This window comes from Saccostrea cucullata, unplaced genomic scaffold (assembly GCF_032062105.1).
Source record: "Saccostrea cucullata isolate Sc308-1 unplaced genomic scaffold, CSIRO_AGI_Scuc_v1 ctg2252, whole genome shotgun sequence".
Classification (NCBI taxonomy): Eukaryota; Metazoa; Mollusca; class Bivalvia; order Ostreida; family Ostreidae; genus Saccostrea; species Saccostrea cuccullata.
Window position 1 is genome coordinate 191,758 of NW_026923728.1, and position 23,452 is coordinate 215,209.

A 23,452-nucleotide genomic window follows, 5' to 3' on the forward strand; every position below is an offset into this window, starting at 1 on the left:
TTTAATTTGATTGAAGCTATCACACCTTTTTAATAGAACTTTCCAAAGAAAAGGCGTGAAGATTTATACGTGCTGTTTGGCGCGAAATTATGAATAGTGACCAGCCTTTCACAATTTCAAGACAGATATACTGTTGCAGAAATACTTACAAATAAATTTAGAAGAGAGGTCCCAATATAGTAAAGGTAAGCGCGTTGGAAATATCAGCTGGTAACCCTGGTTCAATCACCCATCTGTACGAATTTTTCAAATTAAATTTTCAGCTCGATTTTACTGGGGTTTTTTTTCAGAATCGGACGGAAGACCTCTCGTTGCTCGCAACGAGATCGTTTCTAGTTATTATTATTATTCTTATTTTTTTGACTTTCTAATTTTGTGCACGCGATTTCTCGAAGACTACTGGATGAAATTACATGAAATTTTCAGGACAGATGTGTTGTAACATGAATTTAGTATATCTGAGAGAAAATTTGCAAACTCACTTCCGGTGCCAAGTTACGGACAATTTCCTGAAATTAAAATGACATTTTGTCCACGATTAAACTCAAAAACCGTAAAAGATATCAACATGAAACTTTCAGGGATTATAGATCGTGATATATACTATCCAGGACGCGACTTTATGTTCGTCGTCGGAACTTCCTGTCGTAAGGTGAAGGGAATTGAAAAAATCGCATTTTCTAAATTTTTTGTTTTTCAATATTTTCTATTTATTTTTGGAATATTGATAGTGACCCTTCCATTGATGCTTACTATATAAGTTGTTTGGATATTGGTTAGTCTGAACTCTAGATATAAACATTTGAAAATCTGAAGCGGGTCCAAGATGGCGTCTGCCTCTGTCAACTCCGCCATTTCGCGAGTAGGGGTTCATGGAGGCAGCTGAGCGTTTGATTAAACCATTCTGACATAAGGATACATGAAATGTAAAAAACTACTTGGACTTTCACGTAGTAGTACGTTGTAATTACGTGTCAATCTTAAAACTTAATTTCCGTTTCACTGCTTTAGTTAAACTGGGCTAGATACAATATGTAATGTGTGCAATGTGTTAAATATACCTTCTTAACGTCGAAATAAAATAAAGGCGATAAGAACGTTTTATATATTTAATTTCATTGAAGCTATCACACCTATTTAATAGATCAGTCCAATGAAAAAGGCGCAAATATTTACTCGTGGCGTTTGGAGCGAAATTATCACTAGTGGCCCGCCTTTTATAATTCTTAGACAGGTGTCCTGTTGCAAATGTATACACAAGTATATTTTGAGCAGTGCTCCCAATAGCTTAATGGTTTGCGCGTTAATAGATCACGTAGTAATTACGTTACAATTCTATGTCAAACTAAAGATTTATTCCAGGGTCTTCTCAAACGTCTTCTGTAACTGGTTTTGGTTGGTTCTCAAAGTAGAAAAAGAAAAGACTAAATGTGCAAATGAGAGATTCCTATTATCATTTGTTTTGCAAGACGGAAAAACAGATCTTAAATCATAGTTATAAGTTATAGTTTTTCAAGAAACAATATCGATGCATGTATATAGTAAGTATAAAACGTATAACCACTGTTTTTCCCATGCACACTTGTGTGATATAAAACGAATGTTAAACAAAAATAAGAAAACCATTTTAATAAGATCGTCTAATGGAGTTTATATTAACATTCTTTTCTCAAAGATCTGAATCAAGTTATTGAACATAAATGGTATCTGATTCCTTGACTGTCGTAGAGCGAGGCATGTTTTTCGGCGAAACATTTCAACCTTTTTATGAAAGTGTAACTAATCGGCATAGTTCACTTCTGAGACGGGAAATAAAAAAAATTAAAATTATAGTCATTTCACTGCTTTTGTGTTACTTTTCTATAGAATGTGTACAATGTGTTAAATATATTTTCTAAACCTCGAAATGTAGGCTATGAGAACGTTCTTTTTTCTTAATTTCATTGAAGCTATCACACCTATTTAATAGATCAGTCCAAAGAAAAGGCGCGAAGATTTAACGTGGCGTTTGGCGCGAAATTATGAATAATCGCCCGTCTTTTTATAATTCTTAGTTAGGTGTACTGTAGCAAAAGTATGTACACACAAGTACATTTACAGCAGTACTCCCAATAGCGTAAAGGTTAGCGCTTTGTGGATAGAAGGGGGAAAAGGCGGATTGGATTTTCACGCTGGCGACCTGGATTAAATTTGTGACCAAAATTTTTAATCACTTCTCAGCTCGACTTTACGAGTTTTTTTTTTTCCAGAATCGGACGGAAGACCTCTCGTTGCTCGCAACGAGATCGTTTCTAGTTCTTATTAAGGTCTTCCGTCTTCAGCGGAAGACCTTCTTGTTATTCGTTTGTTTCTTTTCCACTGTTTTTCTTATTATTTTTTTTTCTTACCGATTTTGTGCACGCGATTTCTCGAAAACGGCTCGTTAGATTTTTATGAAACTTTCAGGTCTGATAGAACATTAAAAAATCTCGATACCCTTTTTTTTATTTTGATGACATCACTTCCGGTTCGGAGATTTTCGCAGTTTTGTGATTTTTAAGGGTCAGTTTGTCCGTCGCTCTTCTTAAAAACCGTTCATCACAGGAAGATGAAACCTTTTCAGGAAGATAGAGCAACATATGTAGATTTGCATTGTGTTGTTAACTTTCACCGGAAGTACTGCACGTTAACGCTCGGCATGGACTGAAAAAAGTCATATTGAGCGTTTCAAAATTTCTAACACTTTTTCTATTATATCATTTTACTTGTAAATATTTTGTTAAAACATATAGAACAAAAGTTGTGAAGAATTCTGAGATCTTTCAATTGATATCTCGAAAAAAGGGCTGACCCCTAAAATAAGGGATCTAGAGGGGCCAAAAGTTTTTAATTGATATCCCAAAAAGTATTGAGAATTTGTAATACGTCAAAGAAGCAAAGTTGTTCAAAATGTTAAGTTTAATCTATTTGTGTCGTCAAAATACGTCCGGCGTCGTCACTTCCGGCCAAACCGGAAGTAGTCAAAAAACGCGTATTTTTGCCGTTCTTGTCAAGTTTTTGGGTAACATATGTCTCTGGGAGCATAAAAATTAATTTTCCGTCCGTCGTCACCACTTCCGGTTAAACCGGAAGTAGCAAAAATTTGCATATTTTTGCATTAATTAACATAGCTTTAGAGGATTCAAACCATTTTTAGGCGTTCTTTCTCATTTTTGTTAAAAATGAAAGCTACTTCCGGTCAAACAGGACGGAAGACCTACTCGTTGCTTTGCAACGAGCTCGGCTCTAGTTATTCTTTTTTTTCTTCCTAGACGCCAACTTTGACGCTTCATATCTTCCTCATTATTAAACGTATTTTGTTCAAATTTTCAGAGATTTTAGACTTTTTTAAACCCTTTTGGAATACTGTTTCACAATTCGGAAATCACCTTCTATCAACGAGTTATTGCCCTTTGATTGAATTTTTCATACCTCCGATTTCCAGACAAAGGCTCAGAAAAGGTAATAATTGGCGCACAAACCCTTTGAAATTGAGGAGAGGAAGCATTGAAGTTGTGCACATCGGTTTTTGTTTTTTGATTTGTGCATTAAAAATGGCGCTAGAGAGGGGTCAAAAGTTAGAACGCGGAAATTAGCAAAAAATTCGACATATTTTCCTTTATATCTTAAAAACTAAAAATATTTTGTTAAGACATGTAGAACAAAAGTTGTGCATAATTGCAAGGGCTTTCATATAATACTATTAAAAAGGGGCTGGCCCCTATAATTAGGGATCTACGGCCCTTTTTGCTTTCTCAAAAACGGTAAATATTTCGATCTAGTTTAAATTAGTTTTATAGTGTTCAAAAACGGAGGATATTTAATCTATCTTTCTACGTTTATTATTACAACAAACTATATATTAAATAATTTTAAACTTTAAGCATTGAATAATTCACGATTGTTAACTGTATGCATTATATGATCTCCATGTTCACACAGTTATGTAACCTAACGCGCGATCCCACGCTGCCGATCGAGGTCACCAGCTGTGTACAAGCTACCGGTGGACATAAACAAATCAAATGCATGTATCTGTGATCGCGTTTAAGATCCATTGTGTACAAAGAACTATTAATTAGTGAATTTTAATCATATCGAATCTATAGATGAAACACAGGTGCATAAAATCATTTTCTATTTTAATCGCTTTCTTGACCTATTCACGTACCTATACAATTCAAAACTAAAAAAAATATTTCTCTATCCCGTGTTATTGTACGTCATTTCATTTGTAATATTGAAAAGCCGCTTCGGCAAATAATTTGCATTTAGTGGTGGAAGTCTTGAGAAACTTGAAGTACAATTTACGTATTATTTTTACCAACGGTCTCTTGTTTCTACATTTAATATTTTCATTTAAAAGTAAATAAACTTTATACACAAAAAATACTTCAAAACATACAATAATTCACGCCTTTGTATTCGCAAACAGTTAACATCCACCTATGTCGCCTAGCTTGTGTCTAAAAGTTCTGCACCTGAGTCCTTGTTCACATGTGTGTGGCCACAGAGAGCCGCGGGGATGTCGGTGTTAAAAATACATCGTGTACTCCGATAGTTGTAAATAGAAATTAGCTTTGAAATCATGTCGACTCTTTTATATTATTTAATTTCACTCTATCTCATGCTTGTTTTAATAAATCGTAACCGCTTTTGCATTTATTAATTTCAAGTTTTATGCCTCATTACCTCACGACACATGCATGATAATTGTAAGTGCATATATGGAATTGACGTTTCCAATTCACGGGAAAAAAATGAAAATTAAATTAAGCACCAAGTTTTTTGAGTTTGCAGTTCTTTGCTACTAAACTTAAAATATTATTGTTTTCGTCGAATCAGAGACATATAAAAACCATGATATGTCTCTGGTCGAATACACAGAATATTTCGACTGCACGATTTTACGGGTACATGCTTGTACATGTAAGTTAAATTATATACATGACTTTTGTATGCACTTTTACATAGAAAAGCGGCCAAAATATATGCATCCCGGGCTTTCAGAATACGATTTTAGAAAAATTAGAAAAATTCATTACTGTCTATATCTCTACTAAATATCAATTAAATTCTTTTCTTACTTATTGTATTTCTGTGTATTTGAGGTACATGTACTTAAATTATTGGTTCGCTCTGATATTGGGTTATTTTAATAATGGTAATATTAACCTCCTTCTGGTCAGTCATTGTTATCTTCTGAGCCGAGAATGTCAATCGGTAGATTTGTTTAGGTATGTGTGTACTTGATTCTCATTATAGCGCGAGTTTCATTGTACATATCGCGATATCTTGCAAAAATTCGAATACATAGAATGATTTTTGTTTTGTTGACGACAATGTGTACGTTGTCTGAATGTTTACGTTTTTGATGATTAAAAAGTATGGACCGTCCGTTTAAAAAAAAATTCAAAATAAAACGTAATTTTACAGATTTCCAGTCCCGTTCTTATTATATTTAGACCATTACATTTATAACCTAGTAAAAATTATAATCAAGTTCATCTATTAAAAGTGTTTAGTTTGTACAACTGTTTATTTTCATATAGAATCACATGGTAAATTCAAAAATAAAAACTGAGGTCCATATCATGTACAAGTTTCCATGATAAATATCATTTGATATAACACTGTTACAGTAAAAATTTGAAATAACACTTTTTATGCAAAAGAAATAAGCACCGCGATATAATGAGACACCCGTATACATGTAGGTTGGGGCTGGTATTGAATTCCAAGAGAAAGTCACAACCTATTTTTTATGTAAACCAATAATCATACACGACATTTTTTTTTATTTACGAGTGGTCAAATGAATGAAATACAAGGTCTACAACGATTAATATCTCTGACTTAACTTTACATTTTGAATGTCTTTTATTTTATTTCTAAAACCTAAAAAAGAATGTAATGATTTCTATGTTCACTGGAGTGCTCAACTGATCGACAAAGTGTATACTATTTCATTAAGTTTCTTGGGTTGGGGAGAGGTACCAGTTTTCGATATGTATTTTATTTTCGGAATTTTGTATTGCATTTTCGACAATGGATAATATCATTCCTAACATTTATTTTTTTCCTTCTGGATTTTGGACAATATATATATCCAGCAATTTTATGTTAACAAAATATATGGGATTAAAAGTTTACTAGGATAAAAAAGGTGAAGGGTAGAGAATTTATACATGTACAATGTACATGGTACTTACGGCCTTTGAGCAACGGGGGATAAAATATGGAGGAAGTGATCAGTATTGAAGCTAAAAAGACCATTCAAATAATACAAATCAGGAGAGATGGAATCAGGTGCTATGGGTCCTTTTCATGACAGCACCTACCCCGACACGAGACCTTGATTTATCCGGTCTCATCCATAGGATCGGTCTCCACGCATCGTTTCACAAGTCTCCAAACTTCACATAAAACATTCTCAATGAAATTTTGATGCTCCCCCATAAAAATGGCCGGGCATATATAGTTTGTCATGTCCGTCTTCCATCTTTCCATCTTTCCCTCCGTCCGTTTTGCATTTCGCTCACTTAAAAGATCAATTGCAAAGAAACTATTCAATTTTTTTATATAAAACTTCCTATGCTGATAGACATTGAAGAGAGCTATTTTCCTGCATCAACATATTTTGACTTTGACCTTTCCTTTGAACTTGACCTCACCTTTTATAAATTTGTCTAAAGAAACCATTCAAGACAGTATAATAAAACTTCATGTGCCGATATGTACTGATATGTGCCGATACGTACTAGGCTACACGTATGTAACTGCATCAACATTTTTTTTTTCCTTTGACCTTAACCTAACTTTTCTCAGATTAGTGTTTAACTCATTAGAAACAAACCATTCAAGACTGGGTATTCATTTACTTCTTATGGTACGTGATAAATACTGATGTAAGCTGTTCAACTAATTCAGTATTTTTTTTTTTTAATTTGACCTCTCCTTTAACCTTGATCTCACTTTACTTAAGTTAGTATTTAGCTCAGTTTTGAAGAGAGCATTTATATTTTTACTCAACTTCATATGCTGATACACACTTTTGAGATATATCCAAACCTTAGTCTAGAACAGATGCTCTTACCACTGTGCCACACGAGCGGCGCTCAGTTTTGAAGAATCCATTCAATACATTTTTATCAAACTTTAGTATGCTGATACATTTTGACCTTGCACTTTCCTGTTACCTTTACCTCACTTGTCTTTAATTTGCATTTTGCTTAGTTTTAAAGAAACCATTTGAGATATTTTTATGTGAGCTTAGGCATTTATGCATTATTTGATGGGGATTTTATAATCTATATCCATCTTTTAAGATTTCATTTTTTAAGACTCTATTCAAGATATTCTCAAAAAACGTCATACACTAGTAAAAACAGATTTTAATGTTGCATTAATTACTAATACACACTTGGCAGGGCATTCATGTCCTGTAGATATATTTCTAGTTACTAGTAAATCATTATAGGTAAATCATAGTTTTGAACCTAATAAATTCTTTCGATTCGATATATGTTCAGGAAAAAATATGGCTGAACATATCTAGTCATTTGGACGAGTCAAGGTTACTGATAGAGAAACTGTAAATTCGCTACTGTATTTGTACCAGTGAAACATTGCTGATATAATGCAGGGTAGGACATGACCTTGACTCAAGTTCAAGGTCACTAAAGATAAGATGTTTTGGCTGGATGTATGGACTAAAAGAATATCTAAAAAAACATGTGTGAACTTTTCTAGTCGGTAAAACACATATTAGATTTTTATAAGAGTCTGTCATTGCTTGACGCAAGGTCATTTAGAAAGTTCAAGGTCACATACATTCCTTTACAGTCTTTTTCCTGGCGAAACGTTGTAAGTTGCTTCCTTTACAAGCATTTAGGTTGCTTACTTGTATAACTTTAGAATGTGGCTTGACCTAGACTCAAGGTTACGTCTTCCTGTCCGTAGCTCCAACGGAAGACCTATTCGTTGCTTTGCAACGAGCTCGGCTCTAGTTAAAATTATATTTGGTTGATAGCGACATACAGTGTTGTAAATAACGATTACTTTTTCTCTACCCAGTCAAAATCTAACACAGAATTCAACTCTTTACAGAGCCGTTTCTGCAGTCCAGAGCTGAATTGAAACGATATTTTGAAATGAGTAAACCGTTTAAATTAACGATAAAATTTTGCCGTATTCTGTATGGTAATGCAAAACAGACCATGCACAATTTTAGAAACATGCTGTTTTCTCGAATAATTATCATTTTATGCATTTAATTCACTCAGAAAGGAATTTTCGATTAAGAGGTCATTATTTAGCGGTCATTAATTATAATGACCGGGTCATTATACCCCACGTGCAATGAATCCTAGGTCCTTATTGCTGTTAACAGTACCATTTGGAGTCATTGTTGTGTTTTAAAGTTTTCTTACCTGCCAATCAAATTCGAGTATTATCAATAGAGGTATAATAAATATATATGTTTAACTTCTTTGCGGAAAACATGAGAAAAAATATACGGAACAGTTAATTACATCCAAGATTTTTTTCAAAATATGATGATGCTTGAAAATCCGATTTCAATGAAAAATATCATCGACTCCCCCCCCCCCCCCCCCCCCCCTTTTATTTCAAGAGTTGAAATAAGGGATAATGTACTATTTAGCATTGGTATTAAAATAATTAATCAAATACCATTGAAATTTTTTTGTCTTAAACAAAGAATTTATGGCTAAATTGCCATGAATATTGAATAAAATGGTCGCAAAATATAGGCAAGAATGAATGTTAGCGTGCGTAGTTCTTTATATACCATTGTGACCTTGAATTTTGACCTTCTGTCCATATGGGTACACATTCAAATGAATTGATGCTAATTATTGTTGACAAGAACTATTAATTTGTTTCTTCATTTGTTGTTTAAAACACAAGTATTAGTTATGACACAGAAAAAATGTTGTTACATGTAAGTTATGTAAAATATCTATCTAAATCTGCCAATTTGACCTTGACCTTTGACCCTTAGTCATGAAAATTGATTTTTTTCTCTTTGTTTTAGCTATTGTTTACCATATATCTAAATTTCTTTTAATCCATTTTAAAATAGGCAGGCAATTATATGGATCCTGACTGTATCTACGTATTGTACTTTTGTAGGATTTTTTTGAAAAGCATAAGTTTGTAACCATGGTAGCATGAAAACTAAATATGAATACCAAGTGGTTCTTTACATTGGCGTCGGAAGCAAATCGAAAGTGGGGGAGGCTAGGTGTTAATTTTTTTTATACCTTCTCAGAAAAACCTGACAAAAAAAAGGGGGGAATGAAAATTTAAACATTTGATAAGCCCTTTTGTTTTCTTTACAAATTCTTCATCTCCTAATAATGATGTATTAAAAACCTAGGACTTTTATCAGGGTGGGCTTCACCTTTAAGTGTCAAAGATATAACACTATGAACTATTTTAATGGCAGGTTTTATGCATGACTTTGCATGTGGAGAGAGAAAACATGAAATGATAAAAAATATTCTATATACAACTAAAAAAAACATACTGTTTTTCGTATCTTTATCTTTTATTAAGGTCATAAGATACGTTCTGCAGATATATGTTTTGCATATCTTCACACTTTATGTAATCATGCTGAGCAATAAGGAAGCATACAGAATATTCTATCTTGACTAAATCAGTCATACATTATGACGTCATATTAGGCGAGATGACGTCAATTTTACAACACAATTTTCGTAAACTTGTCATTTAAGAAATAAATAACAAGTTTATAAACTTCAATGGTAATTGAAGTGGGTCAGTCACGTGATCAAATCCTGTGAAGGCTGAAGGCCTTCTCAGAAGATTTGATCACGTACTGACCCACTTCAATTCCCATTGAAGTTTATAAACTTCTTATTTATTACTTATATATACATTTGAGATGTACAATTAGATATATTCAGATATAAATATTGGACTAACCGGTCGCCGTAGATTTCCAACATAAGTACGCAAGGTGTAAATCGACTTGAAAGGCGGTTCCCAGATAGCAAGACATAGTTGGGCCAACGTTGGCCCAATTTTTTTTCCAACGTTGGCCCACTGTTGGTAACCTTACGTTGGCCCACGGTAATTTTGCTCATCGGCCCAACGTTGGTCCAACATGTTGGCATATTGTTGGGCCAACGTAGGTATAATTGTATGACAACTAACAGCCAACCTTAATAACTGGTTGGTTAGGTTGGCCCAACGTTGGCCCTTTGTTGAAATGTCAGATGGCATATTGTTGGGCCAACGTAGTTATTAGTGTATGCCAACTAGCAGCCAGCCTTAACAACTGTTTGCTTAGGTTGGCCCAACGTTGGCCCTTTGTTGAAATGTCAGATGGCATATTGTTGGGCCAACGTAGTTTTTAGTGTTTGCCAACTAACAGCCAACCTTAACAACTGGTTGGTTAGGTTGGCCCAATGTTGACCCTTTTTTACTATGTCAGATGGCAAATTGTTGGGCCAGCGTAGTTATTACATAGAAACATTTGCAATTGGTTAAGTGATGCTTTACATGAACCTATTTTATGACTGTTTAAAAAAATTAATACACAATTCAATCTGCATTCATAATGCATACATGGACATGTTCAATGAAAACATTACTAAAGATTCACTATGAAAATATTTTATATACATCAATTCAATCGATATCATAATTTACATAAATTTTTAAATAGACAATAGAGGTAAATTATGAAAAATTATCAATTCAAAGTTCTGATAATCAGGGCTCACTTCCTTTAATTATTACTGTCCTTTTGTTGTATTATCGCTCTTTTTCCGTCCTTCGTCGCCTCCCGTTTTCTTCATCTTGATCTTTGCCATACGTACTCGTACTGTATACACTTCTTTGTGCATGGTCTTCGATTTAATTGTTATTTACCGCCACAACATTTGTTTTCCTTGCAGTCTCTGACTGAAAATACAAAATAGTTTGATATTAGAAACAGTACAATTACTGGTCCAACTTATGAATAAATATTACTTAAATTAAATCTTTTAATAAAGAGAATGATGTATTATACTATAAGTGCACCTTAGTTTCCTTGTTACAATCATGTCTGTAACAGACAGTTAAGAATTAGATAGAAACAACTTAAAAGATGTTATCTTAATAACCTTAACTTACAGTGCTTGTGTGCAAAACCATGAAAAGAATGAATTCCGAATCAATTGTAACAGTTAACCTGAATAAATAAGAATACATCTACTTACATCGCATCTAAATGCAGCTATAGCAAGTGTATAATCCACAAATTTAAATTTCACTTCTCCTTGCTTGCCCTGCATTTTCAGTCTATGGCCTCACCACCTGTTAGCAATTGAATCTGACGGCTCACTCCACAGTTTGGTGTAATTTGATTCCCGCTCTCCAATCTTTAGCGAACGCCTAACTTTTGTTTCAATTTAATTATAAAGCTGTGTCATTTTGATTTATGTATATGTAGGCTTCATTCACATCCTGTTCCTGAGAACTTATTCAGTCTTCTCTAAATTCTCATGAATACAACGCTCATGAAAAAATTCATTATTTCAAGGGTTTTATTTCAAATAAATAAGTATGCATATGCACAATTCAAAAAATATAATAAAACACTCTTTGGTGCTGTGATCACTTAAATTCAAAGTTAAAATATTGAAAATATCAGATCTAAACAAAATCAGTCACACAATAAAAAGCATGGACATAGAATGTCCTCTTATTTATTTAAGAATGTGCATCTAAATTAAAACTTTAAAAAAAATTTAATTAGAACCAACGTTGTCCCAACGTAAAGCTCAGCAGCTAAAAATGACACCATCATTTAGTTGGCAGTATAATAATTGGGCCAGCGTTGACCCAAAATAAATATCCCATCTTTAAAACACCTAAACAAAAGAACACTCGTGCTAACATCGGGCCAACGTCGGGCCAACATACTACTACCAACTTGAAAAGACACTTTCTTTAAGGGTGTATTACAAACATCGGGCCAACGTTGGGCCAACATACTACTACCAATTTGGTAAGACAATTTCTTTAAGTGTGTATTACAAACAGTGGGCCAACGCTGGGCTAACATACTACTACCAATTTGATAAGACACTTTTTAAGGATGTATTACAAACAGTGGGCCAACGTTGGACCAACATACTACTATCAACTTGGTACGACGCATTCTTTATGGATGTATTACAAACATCGGGCCAACGTTGGGCCAACATACTACTACCAACTTTAAAAGACACTTCTTTACGGGCATATTACAAACATTGGGCCAACGTTGGGCCAACATACTACTACCGACTTTAAAAGACTTTCTTTAAGGGTGTATTACAAACATTGGGCCAACGTTGGGCCAACATACTACTACCAACTTTAAAAAACACTTTCTTAAAGGGTGTATTACAAACAGTGGGCCAACGTTGGGCCAATATCAACATCCCTCCTTCCTTGGGAAGTAAAGTGAATGGAAGTTGCTAACGTTGGTCCAACGTTGGGCCAACATAGGCATTCTGTCATGGTCGAGAAGGTTGGCATTGTGACATTGGTCCAACGTTGGCCCAACTTTGTTCCCCCAACGCCAACCATACAACCTTTTGCCAATGTTGGCCCAACATGGTCTTGCTATCTGGGTTACGCTTCGAATTAGGCTAAGGAATCTATTTCGAGGAAATTATTTTGTGAAAGGCTATTTGTGATCAGTAATAGTGAACAGATTGTTGTCTGGGAATATTTTGTATCCGTGAAAATTGATAATCGATGCTGAAAAGACACAAGTCTGATAAAAAATTGGAGGAATTTCGGTCGCCGGAAGGGGATGGATGGATCTGATGGATTGAGACATTGGTCTGAGCCAGTTAATTTGCAATCAAGTATAAAATTTGGTCAAAAACATTCAATCTACGATTTCAGTAACTAAAGGGATATTTATCATGTAAACACGGAGACACTGGCGACAGCTTGCATTGAATTACGACAACGCAGAGGTGTTTGTAAACGATTTACACATTTGTCATGAGTAGAATTTAATGAAAATATAATAATTGATCATGAAAATTTAACTAAAAGTCTACTCAAAAAATAAAGATAAACGTTAGAGACTATGCTGCTGACAAAAGTGAAGAAAAAATGTAAACAAAGGCTAGTATCAGTCGGTAGGCTTATTCTCCATGTACACAGGTTGAATTGATAGCCAAAAAACTGTGTAAAATACTGGTATACATTGTAAATAAAATAATTTTTATCTTGCTTATTTTGTTCATTTTTATACATGAAAAGCAAGTATAGAGCAAGTCATTTTATAATGTATACCGGTAGATATCATTGCGCCTTGAGATTAGGTCACTTATTGACCTCTGACCTCTGACAAACTTCATACAGAATTGAAGATTTTTTTAAACCTTGATTTAATTTTTATGGAGAAAAAACAATTAATTTAATGTTGAAATTACTAGTTAACATACTTTTCCTGATTAAAGCAGCTTTCTTTGCTGAATTTTATCTCGTCTTTTTGCACTTATATCAGCATATTATTGACGTACCTTTTCACAGCTGAAATTGCTATTGACAATGAACCAACGGAAGAGAATTCTACTGTACACAAACTGTGTAAATCAACAAAAAAACTCTAACAATGATAAATAATGAGTAAATTTTCTTTTCGAAAATTGTTTATGCTATTGACTATTTACAACGTTATGCCTAAATCACAGAACGTAGGGAAAGTCAACAGGTATAGAAAAACGTCACCATTTTAAATTCAAATACCGCTGTTATGACGTAGAACGACATAGGTCCCCCTTAATAATAATTTACATTAATCACCGGTCTTGGTAAATTTTCAAACTTAATTGTCTTTAAAAAGTCTAACTTTTCCGAGAATTATCTGCTCTACCTTAACATACCGGCGCAATTCTAAACTTTAATTACCTTCTGATTTCAAAAATGGTTGTCTTTTGACATTGAAAAACTAAAATGTGATATTTGCAAATTATTTTTCTATAAAGGTTTTTTGTGAAATAGAATCATTCGGTATCTCAATCTTTTGCAAGTAAACATATTATAGCAATTCTTCAATGACAAAATCGTATCGTTTGTCCTTAAACGTGAAGATAAATGTTAAGTTTTAAAATATTACTTTTCTATGTGTTTTTGTATAATCTATAAAAATAGAAGGTACATTGATTGGATGATTCTGTATGAAGATTATATTTCCTTTTAAAGTTTTTTTTCACTTTAATTTCTTTTCAGGAAATAGTTTTCTGAGAGACCTAGATCCTCGACTCTATGGACTTGAAAAGATTTAGCACTCAGTTTAAGGACCGGTAGTGTTCTCATGAATTGTGTCTACAGTGTAAAGAGAAGCATGTCATTAATCTACATTTTCAAATACCATGATCTTGTGCTGTACAGTGAAAACTACGAAAGTCTAACAAAGCAAAAAAGCTGTGTAAGACATCCAGACAAAATATATGATAAACATGTCTTTCTTGTGAAGTCCTTTTCTGTGTTCAATGCACAGAATACAGAAATCTCAGAATGTTACCCTGAGATTAAGAGTGTAAGAAGTACAATTCTGTTTACTGTAAATGTATTACATTTGGCGTGTACGATATTTGGCGGAAATTCAATTTTCAACAAGTTAACATAGATATGATTTAGCGCTATCTGAATGTGCTAGTTATAAATGTATAATATTCAAGACATTTAGCGATCTACTTGAGTTAGAAGACTGCTTTCCGCCAAAATCGCTAATTAAGGGTCCTTTTCTCGTGACAGCAGTCATATGTTTATACATGTATTATGTTATAAAACAATCGTTTTTAGGGGATTTCTGTAGATTCTTAAGATTTGGTGAGTAGGTATTATCGCCAATTTCTCTTTAACGACAAATCGCGAGAAAAATTATAATTATTCAGTAAACGATGGATCGAGAGATTTTACATTATTTCAGCACCATAAAATAAGAAAATAAATAAACTTATTGCGTGAGTGGTTCTTCCCGCGAATTTATGCGATAATCAATTCCTCGAGTATATTTAGGAATCTATAGTAATTCGTTTAAAAACTTCACTGGAAAATAAAGTTTGTCGTTCATGACACCACAACCTGTGATTTTAAAGATTTTTAAACTTTTTATTCATAAACTATACATAAATGGAGAATAATATATAAATATAGCAATAAGAGGACGACAATCTGATTTTGAGAGAGGTAATTGATAAAATATTTAGAGTCAATTATTTATGTGCACTGGAAATTAATTCTAATAGTGTGGCAAATTTGGAGTGATTATTAATTTCATGTGCATTGGAAATACATCTGGAAACTGTTTTACCTCTTTTGTTCATTGTTTTATGATTTATGCACCTCAGTTGGATATTTAGATATCCAACCGATGGGCAGTTGGATATTTGAATTTTCAACTGATGGCCAGTTGGATTTTAAAAATATCCAACTAGTGCTAAATTAAATCGGTAGAATATACGTAGACTAATAAATATTGGTGTCGTCATAGAAGTTTTTTTAATATGTAATAACAAATCTTCAATCTTAAATCAAAATTGTGTCGGTTTTTCAGCTTTCAAAAGTATTCAAAACACTATCCAAACCTCTCTAATTTATTTTGGATTTAAAAATATTCTTCGTCTGATTTCATGACTGCTCAGTGCAATGAAAAGGATTGAAATGATATCAGCACCATGTAGTTTCATGCTCACTAAGCCATGAATGAAAGGGGTGTTTGATTAGGATATTGTTTTGTGTCACAGTTGGATATTTAAATGGGCTACATCCTATTGTATAACAGCCAGATGGTTATTTGAATGGGTAAATATTTCTTTGGGGCCCAAAGTACGGAATTTTTTTAAGTAATATAAATAACTCGATAGTGTTGAAACATTTAAAGAAAACATCCCCTCCTCGGGCCTAAATTGTTCAACACCATCTCGTTATTTATCTTTTACAGAGCCACTTTGGGCCTTATTTGTCCCTGAGATTTTCTGAAAAATCGAAACCGCTGTGTTTGGGTTGCAAAAGCAGTATTTATCACTAACCCTTACCCTAACCCTATCACAGTGTTGTTGACCATGTGCCTATTAATCATCACGTATTTTTTTCTCAGGTCAATGCATTATGACGTCATGAACTGCGTCATTTTCCTTATAGCCTGTTAATTTCTTTGAAAATGGTCTGTACTTGAAGGATATTTTTTCAATTTTTCATAAAGAGCACAACCTCTGATCCAAAATATACAATTACATAATAAAAGATCTGTTTCAGAAGATCAAAAAACAAGTTTTATTATTTGGATCTTAGGCTGTGCTCACATTTAAATTCTTTGCTCAAAATAGTCAAATACGCATACTTTCTGCATATCTCAAGAACATTTCACTTTCCCAAAGTCTATTTTCAATATCTGGATTCTAAAAAGAAATTTTATTATAGGAATTGAAAGCGTCAAGTGTCAACTTTATTTTGACATATGAAATGGGAAAGAGGGTGATAGTTAAATAACTGATATAAGTACAGGGCCATTTTATGCATAAAATGAACCTAGATCTTTAAGTAAACTAGTACTGAACATGGTGAATTTATATCTTTATTCTTCAAATGTTTCCTCTTATACATGTTTTACATTGTTAAATAATGTTTCTTGTTGAAACAAAGTCTGTTTTTAGTTTAAACTATATAACAATAACATTTTAATTTAAGGATAAATATTAGACTCAAATGGATAAGCATATGTGATCATTTGAAAAAAAGGAAACTGCAAGGTCTTTTATACATTCGTCACTTTATTTTTTTAAGCCATTTAATCTTTTTCAAACATGTTGTGATTTGCTCTGACATGTTCTGAATTCTACAGTTTTAGATTTCGATTGTTCGCTATAAATTTTCGGTAAACAGACACACTGCTCGTTCTTCCCTGGGGTGTACCTGTCGCTCCTGAACTATCGACTCAGAATCGTCAAATTTTGACTTTCAAACAACGCCTCCATCTTGCATGTAATGCTTCCATGTTGTAAGAATGTCCAAAGAGTCGCAAAATCTACCTCATCAGAGGCAAAGGTCACGTGACTTTCGGAACACTTGAGAGTTGATAATGCCTTGCACTTTTTCCTAAATTCCTGGGGCGTCCTTGTATGTATTGTCGTGTTATGGAATCGCTGATAAATATCGTTGATTAAGGACGGGCCTTTGAGGGCATTCCAGCGAGGCTTAGAGTTCTTACTTAAGAGGACGCCGTAGTGTAGACTTCTTGTGATGGCTGTTTCTGTGGTGTGACAGAGAGGATCTAAAGATATATGAGAATCATGTACTGGATATAAAGTTTATTATTATCTGAAAAAAAGAGCAATTCGGAAAATTAATCTTTTAATACTGCCTTCCACAGTTAGAAATCAAAGAAAAGATTAATACAAATTTAAATTAAACAATATCTCCTGTTCTTTGAAATGATAGTGACAATAATCAATTTGTATTACAAAGAGCCCATTAATGATATGAGGATGCATATAACAAATGTATGAGGAAGTTACTAGTCTCGTCTAATCTTATATTAAAAAACCGCAGACTTGCTTAAGTCTCTATGTTATAGTGCTCTCTCTTATTTTTGATAATGTCAAACAAAGAGACTCTCTTTGTTTGATAACATTAAACTATGACAGAGACCGGTGGACAGCATACAGATACAAAAACAAAGAATTTAAAAAATATATTTATGAAAAAAATAAAACATAGAGACTTGAGCAAGTCTATAAAAACGTCTTGATGGTGTTTATTAAGTACGTATTATGCCTCTATTGCTGTGATAAATAAGGTTGGACGTAAACATACCTTTATTGATGTGTTCTGTTGTTTTAACTGTGGTAATAATTACGTCATACTTGACGTAGTTCCGACTGCGCCAATTCGTTGAAAGGTAGGGTTGATGTGTCAGACGTGATCGAATTTTGTTAATTCTGTCCTTATTTGGAATGCGGGTCCAATTAATTTGATTGGACAAAATTCTAAAAGGAAGGGAGAATGAACACCAATTACATGTTACCACAGCAATGAGATATTTAAACATTATTTAAACAAATCGTATTGTTATATATGACGTAATAACATATGTACCAACCAAGTACAGTAAGTTCACTTCTCTCCATCTTACTTCCAGACTTCAATATGCATTGATAGGTGGCGCTGTCATTGATTGTGACATCATGGATAACCAATGAGACTGCGTTTGGAAGATCCAGAAAGATGTGAAATTTCGGGTTGTTGGTTCCTATTTTCTGTCCGTTTTCTCCCACGTGACCCTATCAAACCTTCTGTCAATATCACAAATAGTTAAGGCCATACTGTCGAATTCTTACAACTGAAAGTAACACGTAAAACATTTACAAACGCTATATATAGAAACATTTTCATCAACTTGCCAGTTAATATACCGTTCAAGGTACGTCAGTTGGTTTAGCGCTGGTTCCGGAATTGGGAGGTCGTGAGTTCGAATCTAGGTTGCGACTGACCTAAAACAAATAGTTAGCAACTGTTCCTTCGCCTTGCGCTCTGCACTTTGAAGTGAAAATTGGCTGGTTGTTTGGGTGATATTTTAAGAATAGATGCCCCGTGTTACGACAGCCCTGTTCACGATAATCATAATTTCCATAATTGTCCTGAGTGCTGGTAAAGGTCAAAATGTTGAAGCCCTTCAGCAGTATATGAGGACCTCTCTTTATGAGTGAAAAGTTACCGAATGGGACGTAAAACAACATAAAATCAATCAATTACTTGATTATGTTTATCACAACGTTGCCTAAATATAAACAAAATCTGACAAACTATGATATTGAGTTTCCCTGTTGTGTATATTAACGAATAACTGGCAAAGAAGTCCGCAAAAGAGCGAAGACATCTGATTTTCATCTGAAATTAGTTTTATGAATATTGAAGTAGGATTTCAAGTCAACTTTTATAAACTAAAGATAATAGGTTTTCGTTTCTAACATTCCATATTAGGGGTCTTTTTTGCAGATTTTAAACACGATGTAGAACATCTGCAAACAACTTGTGATATGACCTTTGATATTCTTAACATATTCTTATGCATGATAAACTTGAGTTTACTGGGTTAGGGTTAGGGTTAGAGACAATAGAGGTAACTTTTATTATATACCGATTCCGCGAATTCAAGAAACCGCGATCGTGTCAAAAACGAGAAAAACGTGAAAATTACAACCCGTGAAATAAATCCCCCATACAGTATTCTACTTATGTATCAATTTTCTATATCCCGTTGCATTGATCTTTCTTCTTTAAATCGATGTTCTTTTGTAAGTTAAATGGTAGTGACCTACTTAAAAAAGTTATTGTTATTATGAAACACAACCTCATGTGGTTCAAACGTAAATAAGCAGCAAAGCATGGTGATTTAAGTACGAATTTTTTAAATTTTACTACTGGTTCGGGAAGATTAAATTTGCAATGCATTCTGGAAAAATAATTGAAATTAATTTCTATTCTTTTTAAAGGAATTCATAAAGATAAATAGGACCTATAAGAATTTCTTGGTGATCTATAGTATTTACTACGTCTATCGGCTTGTCTGTCTGTAAGTCTGTCAGTCCACATATTTTCCGTATTCTGAATAGATATTTTAATGATTATCCCATCAGATTCGAGATGGTGTTTTTATTGGCAGTTATTTAGGCATATTTTATGCCAAATTGAATACGCTTTATTATTCGGGTAAGACATAGGTATATGTAAAATGCCATTCTTATATAAGAGAACTTTTTTTCTACTGTATGCAGTGAATCCCCAGGGATTAAGTGTGTAACCTTGTTCAGAAGAACCTGAGCCTAATTAATTGATGTAAAAATCACAATTATGCAAGATATTTAAGAAGTTAACGCATCGTTTTTATTATGAAAGTAAAACTTAATTTTGGAGCAACATGAAATAGTGGCGCATTGTGTTTTACTTCTGAACAATACACAGAGCAGCTTCACTCATTAAACAATTAGACTACATTCTTTGTGATTTAAACATGCTGTTGTTCTAAATTATTACATCCACAACTATAGCGGTATCACACGATATCATTGTGATTTAAATTTATAAAAACCATATTCAAGATAACCCAAACCCGTAAAAGTAGATACCGATTTAAGTTTAATAATTGGAAGGGCTGCCCAAATTCAACTTTTTTTCAATTGATTTTTGTTTACACTCTGGTGGCTCTAAAGGAAGGATATGGAAATAACGAACAGTATTCAATTTCAACGTCAATTAAACAATATACAAAATAAGAGCAGAAAACACTGACCTCCGAAACATCACGAGACTGTTGATATTCTTGTTTCATCAACTTGCTTGTCAATAATTTACCTCGTTTAAGAAATTGTTCATACGTAGAGCATGCTCTTGCGTATCGAATCAACTGAGATATATATACTCCGTATGCAGGTGATGAAGGTATATTGCTGCATAAGTAAGGGAAGATGACGATAGAAAAGTTAAAGTCATCACATTTATCATATAGCTTGGTTGTTAGATTACCATTAGTGTCTTTTTCAAGTAAAATATCCAAGTATGAAGCAGAAGTGTCGGACTTTGTGGTATCTTTTATCTCAAGCTCACCAGGATATATCGTGTCGACGTAGGAATGGAAATTATCATTATTAATTGACAATACGTCGTCGATATATCTAAGTTGAAGGCCACAGCAAGTGTTTTCTTCTTTTCACGCATTAGATTTTGCATAAATTCTGCTTCATATGAATATAAAATAAGTCTGCTAATAACGGAGCGCAATTTGTACCCATGGGAATTCCAATAGATTGTTGGAATACCTGGTCTCCAAAAACCACATAGATATTGTCACAGAAACTCAAGCATCTTCTTGATGTCAACTTCAGAGTAATTATGTGTGCAATCAGAATCTGTTTTAACAAAATAATTATTCAAATGACCAATGACAAGGTAAGTAAATTTACGAGTTCCATTTTTGTTGAAGAAGCAGCTGTCAATGATATCAAAAAGCCTGGATTTTAATTTGTCGTGGGGAATTGTTGTGTATAAAGTTGAAAAGTCGTAACTTTTTAAGCTGTTGATTTTTGTAAAGTCTTGTGATTTCAAATTGTCCAAAAGTTCTTTAGAATTTTTAAGTATCCACATCTGATTTACACCACTTCTTGAATATATAGTTGTACAGTACTCTTGAAGTTTTTCCTTCACTTCTGTCAATATTTTAGTGAGAAGTAACGAAAGAGGCTTGGTTGAACATTTACTGGAATCTGCAATGTATTTTTGTTTGTAAGGATTCTTATGAAGTTTCGGAATCCTATATATATAAGGCAGTTCAAATTCATTTTGGCTCTGTGGAATATTAAAAGTATTCAAAACTGACATGTGATTTTGAAGAATTTCTTCCTTAGAAAGGAAAGTATGAGTTTAAGTAGGATTACCACTTGTAGAATTAAATCCAGGTTATTCTTAAATACAATTTAATGAGCCTTACAAACGAAGACAATGTTGTTACCTGCTTTGTCGGCAGGAACAAGTGTGTACTGATCGTTTAACCTATCTAATTCTTTTTTCATTTCTGGTTTATTGAACACAGAAGGATAGATGGTTTTCATTTTGCCCCTCAATCTTGTAATACGTGACTTTAACATGGATCTGATACATTTAATCCATTCTGACAAGGTGTCAACGTCTTCTTTTTCATATCTGGCCCATCGTCTGGCGTAATTTTCAACAGAATCCATACTATTTATGAATTCCGACGCCAGTTGAAGGATCGGGGTTCCCTATATTTAGGACATTTTAAAATAAGTGATCTAAGGTCCTCATTACGAACTATATTTACGTCACCTGTAATAACGTGTCCAGCAGGACTATAGTTATAGGGCGAAGAAGAACATGAACACGAAGGGGGATTATTTTTCAGATAGTCGATATCCAGGCCATGTAAAGTGTTTTTGTAATTGAAAAGTTTGGAAGCAATGGACGATGTATATTTGTAGGAAATACAAGGTGTAGTCTTTAACTTGAAATATGGTGGAATACAAGACTGGACCCTTTTGTGATTAAGAATATTACTTATTTTAACCGCGTTAATTCCTTTATTGGCATATTGAAGTTTACGGAAAAGACGGATTGTTTTAGCTGCATTTTCTTCCGTGAAACATGCGGGTTTAAAAAGCCTATGATATGCAATATCCATAATCACAGATCCGAGCCTATATTTAGGTGTCGAGGAATCTAAAATTGGATGTTCCTTGGTCTTCTCAAGAAGACTATTTAAAAGTTTCAAAGGGACAGAGTAAAGTTTTGTTCGAATATGATGTAGACCTAACTATTGATTTACATAAGGTAGTAAGGAATCAAAAGAGACGTCGTGTATTGCAAGTTTATTGTACGAACGATGTCCATGACTACGCTTACGTCTCTGAGTATTGTTAAAAAGTCCCATCACATTTACATTATTACACTGCGGGCTTGAAAGATTTCCAACACTATCGACATTGTCATTACATCCATAGAGAAAGGCTGTCCCTTTCTTCCTAATCCAAAATTCTTCTCGTTATTTACGGAAAGGTGTACTCAACGACGGACTATTTGTGTGGTGATAAATCTTTTCGAGAATTCTAACTTTCATTGATAAAATAGAATGATCAGGTGAATTAAAATGTTTATATAAAAACTGCTGACCACCATAATTTATTTGAAATCGATGACCTGATATTCTTCTGTTAAGCGATCCCTTTGTTTCACCGACATAAATAAGTCCACACAGATTACATTCTATTCCATAGAAAACATCAGAAGATTTGCAGTTCAGTTGCAAAATATATTGTAAATGACATCTGTCAAATCCTCCACAGATTTGGATACTAAAGAGAATACACGTACCGAATTTAAGTAAAAGAAAATGACCTCCTCTACAGGTTTGGGTGCTAAAGAGAATACACGTACCGTATTTTGGTAATAGAGGTAGTCTTTCGTAGACCTCCCCATTACTTCCTCGTCTGGACTGTAGGCAGAACATCTCAATCAATTGATTGGGATCATTCATTAGAATGAAAAGGAGTAATAGTAAAGGATAAACAGTGATGTCAATCACAGGAAAACAATCTTAATCCATAGACTGAACTCATTAGAATGAGCAGGAGCAATAGTAAATAGCGATCCCAACCACAGGAAAACATCTTTCCAGATTTCCTGCTTTGTCAATGGATACCTCAATTCGTCAAACAGCGCGTCAATGTAATTGTTTTACACATTGATACAATGAAAACATTATCTAATCATGTGGGATATTTACGTTAAAATTAAAGGGGTCATTTTGGGGTAATCTGTGTTATTTTGTTATATTGACGTATAAGAGATGAAAACACAGATATATAATTTGAAA

The 23,452-nt window shown here is 33.6% G+C and overlaps 2 protein-coding genes across 4 annotated transcripts in view; one reads left to right on the plus strand and one right to left on the minus strand.

Moving 5' to 3' along the window:
* The window catches only part of LOC134264785 (uncharacterized), a 44,047-nt gene extending 29,194 nt beyond the window's left edge, over positions 1–14,853 (plus strand). Inside the window, exon 2 of the mRNA XM_062747068.1 lies at positions 14,296–14,853. Coding sequence (XP_062603052.1) covers positions 14,296–14,351 — 56 coding nt within the window. The 3' untranslated portion in view covers positions 14,352–14,853. The remainder of the gene's footprint in view (positions 1–14,295) is intronic.
* LOC134264786 (uncharacterized) overlaps positions 1–23,128 on the minus strand; it is a 112,503-nt gene extending 89,375 nt beyond the window's left edge. Inside the window, exons 1-3 of one of the 3 annotated variants that reach the window (XR_009991614.1) lie at positions 18,170–18,359; positions 17,884–18,056; positions 16,830–17,341 (exon numbers count right to left, since the gene is read on the minus strand). Coding sequence is in view for 1 of the 3 variants with exons in the window: in XM_062747070.1 (XP_062603054.1) it covers positions 23,014–23,113 (100 nt within the window). In the remaining 2 variants the exon portion in view is untranslated. Of the gene's footprint in view, positions 1–16,829; positions 17,342–17,883; positions 18,057–18,169; positions 18,362–23,013 lie in introns of those variants that run through there. The other 2 variants (XR_009991615.1, XM_062747070.1) reach the window with 2 other exon arrangements.
* Between the last annotated feature and the right edge of the window lie 324 nt (positions 23,129–23,452).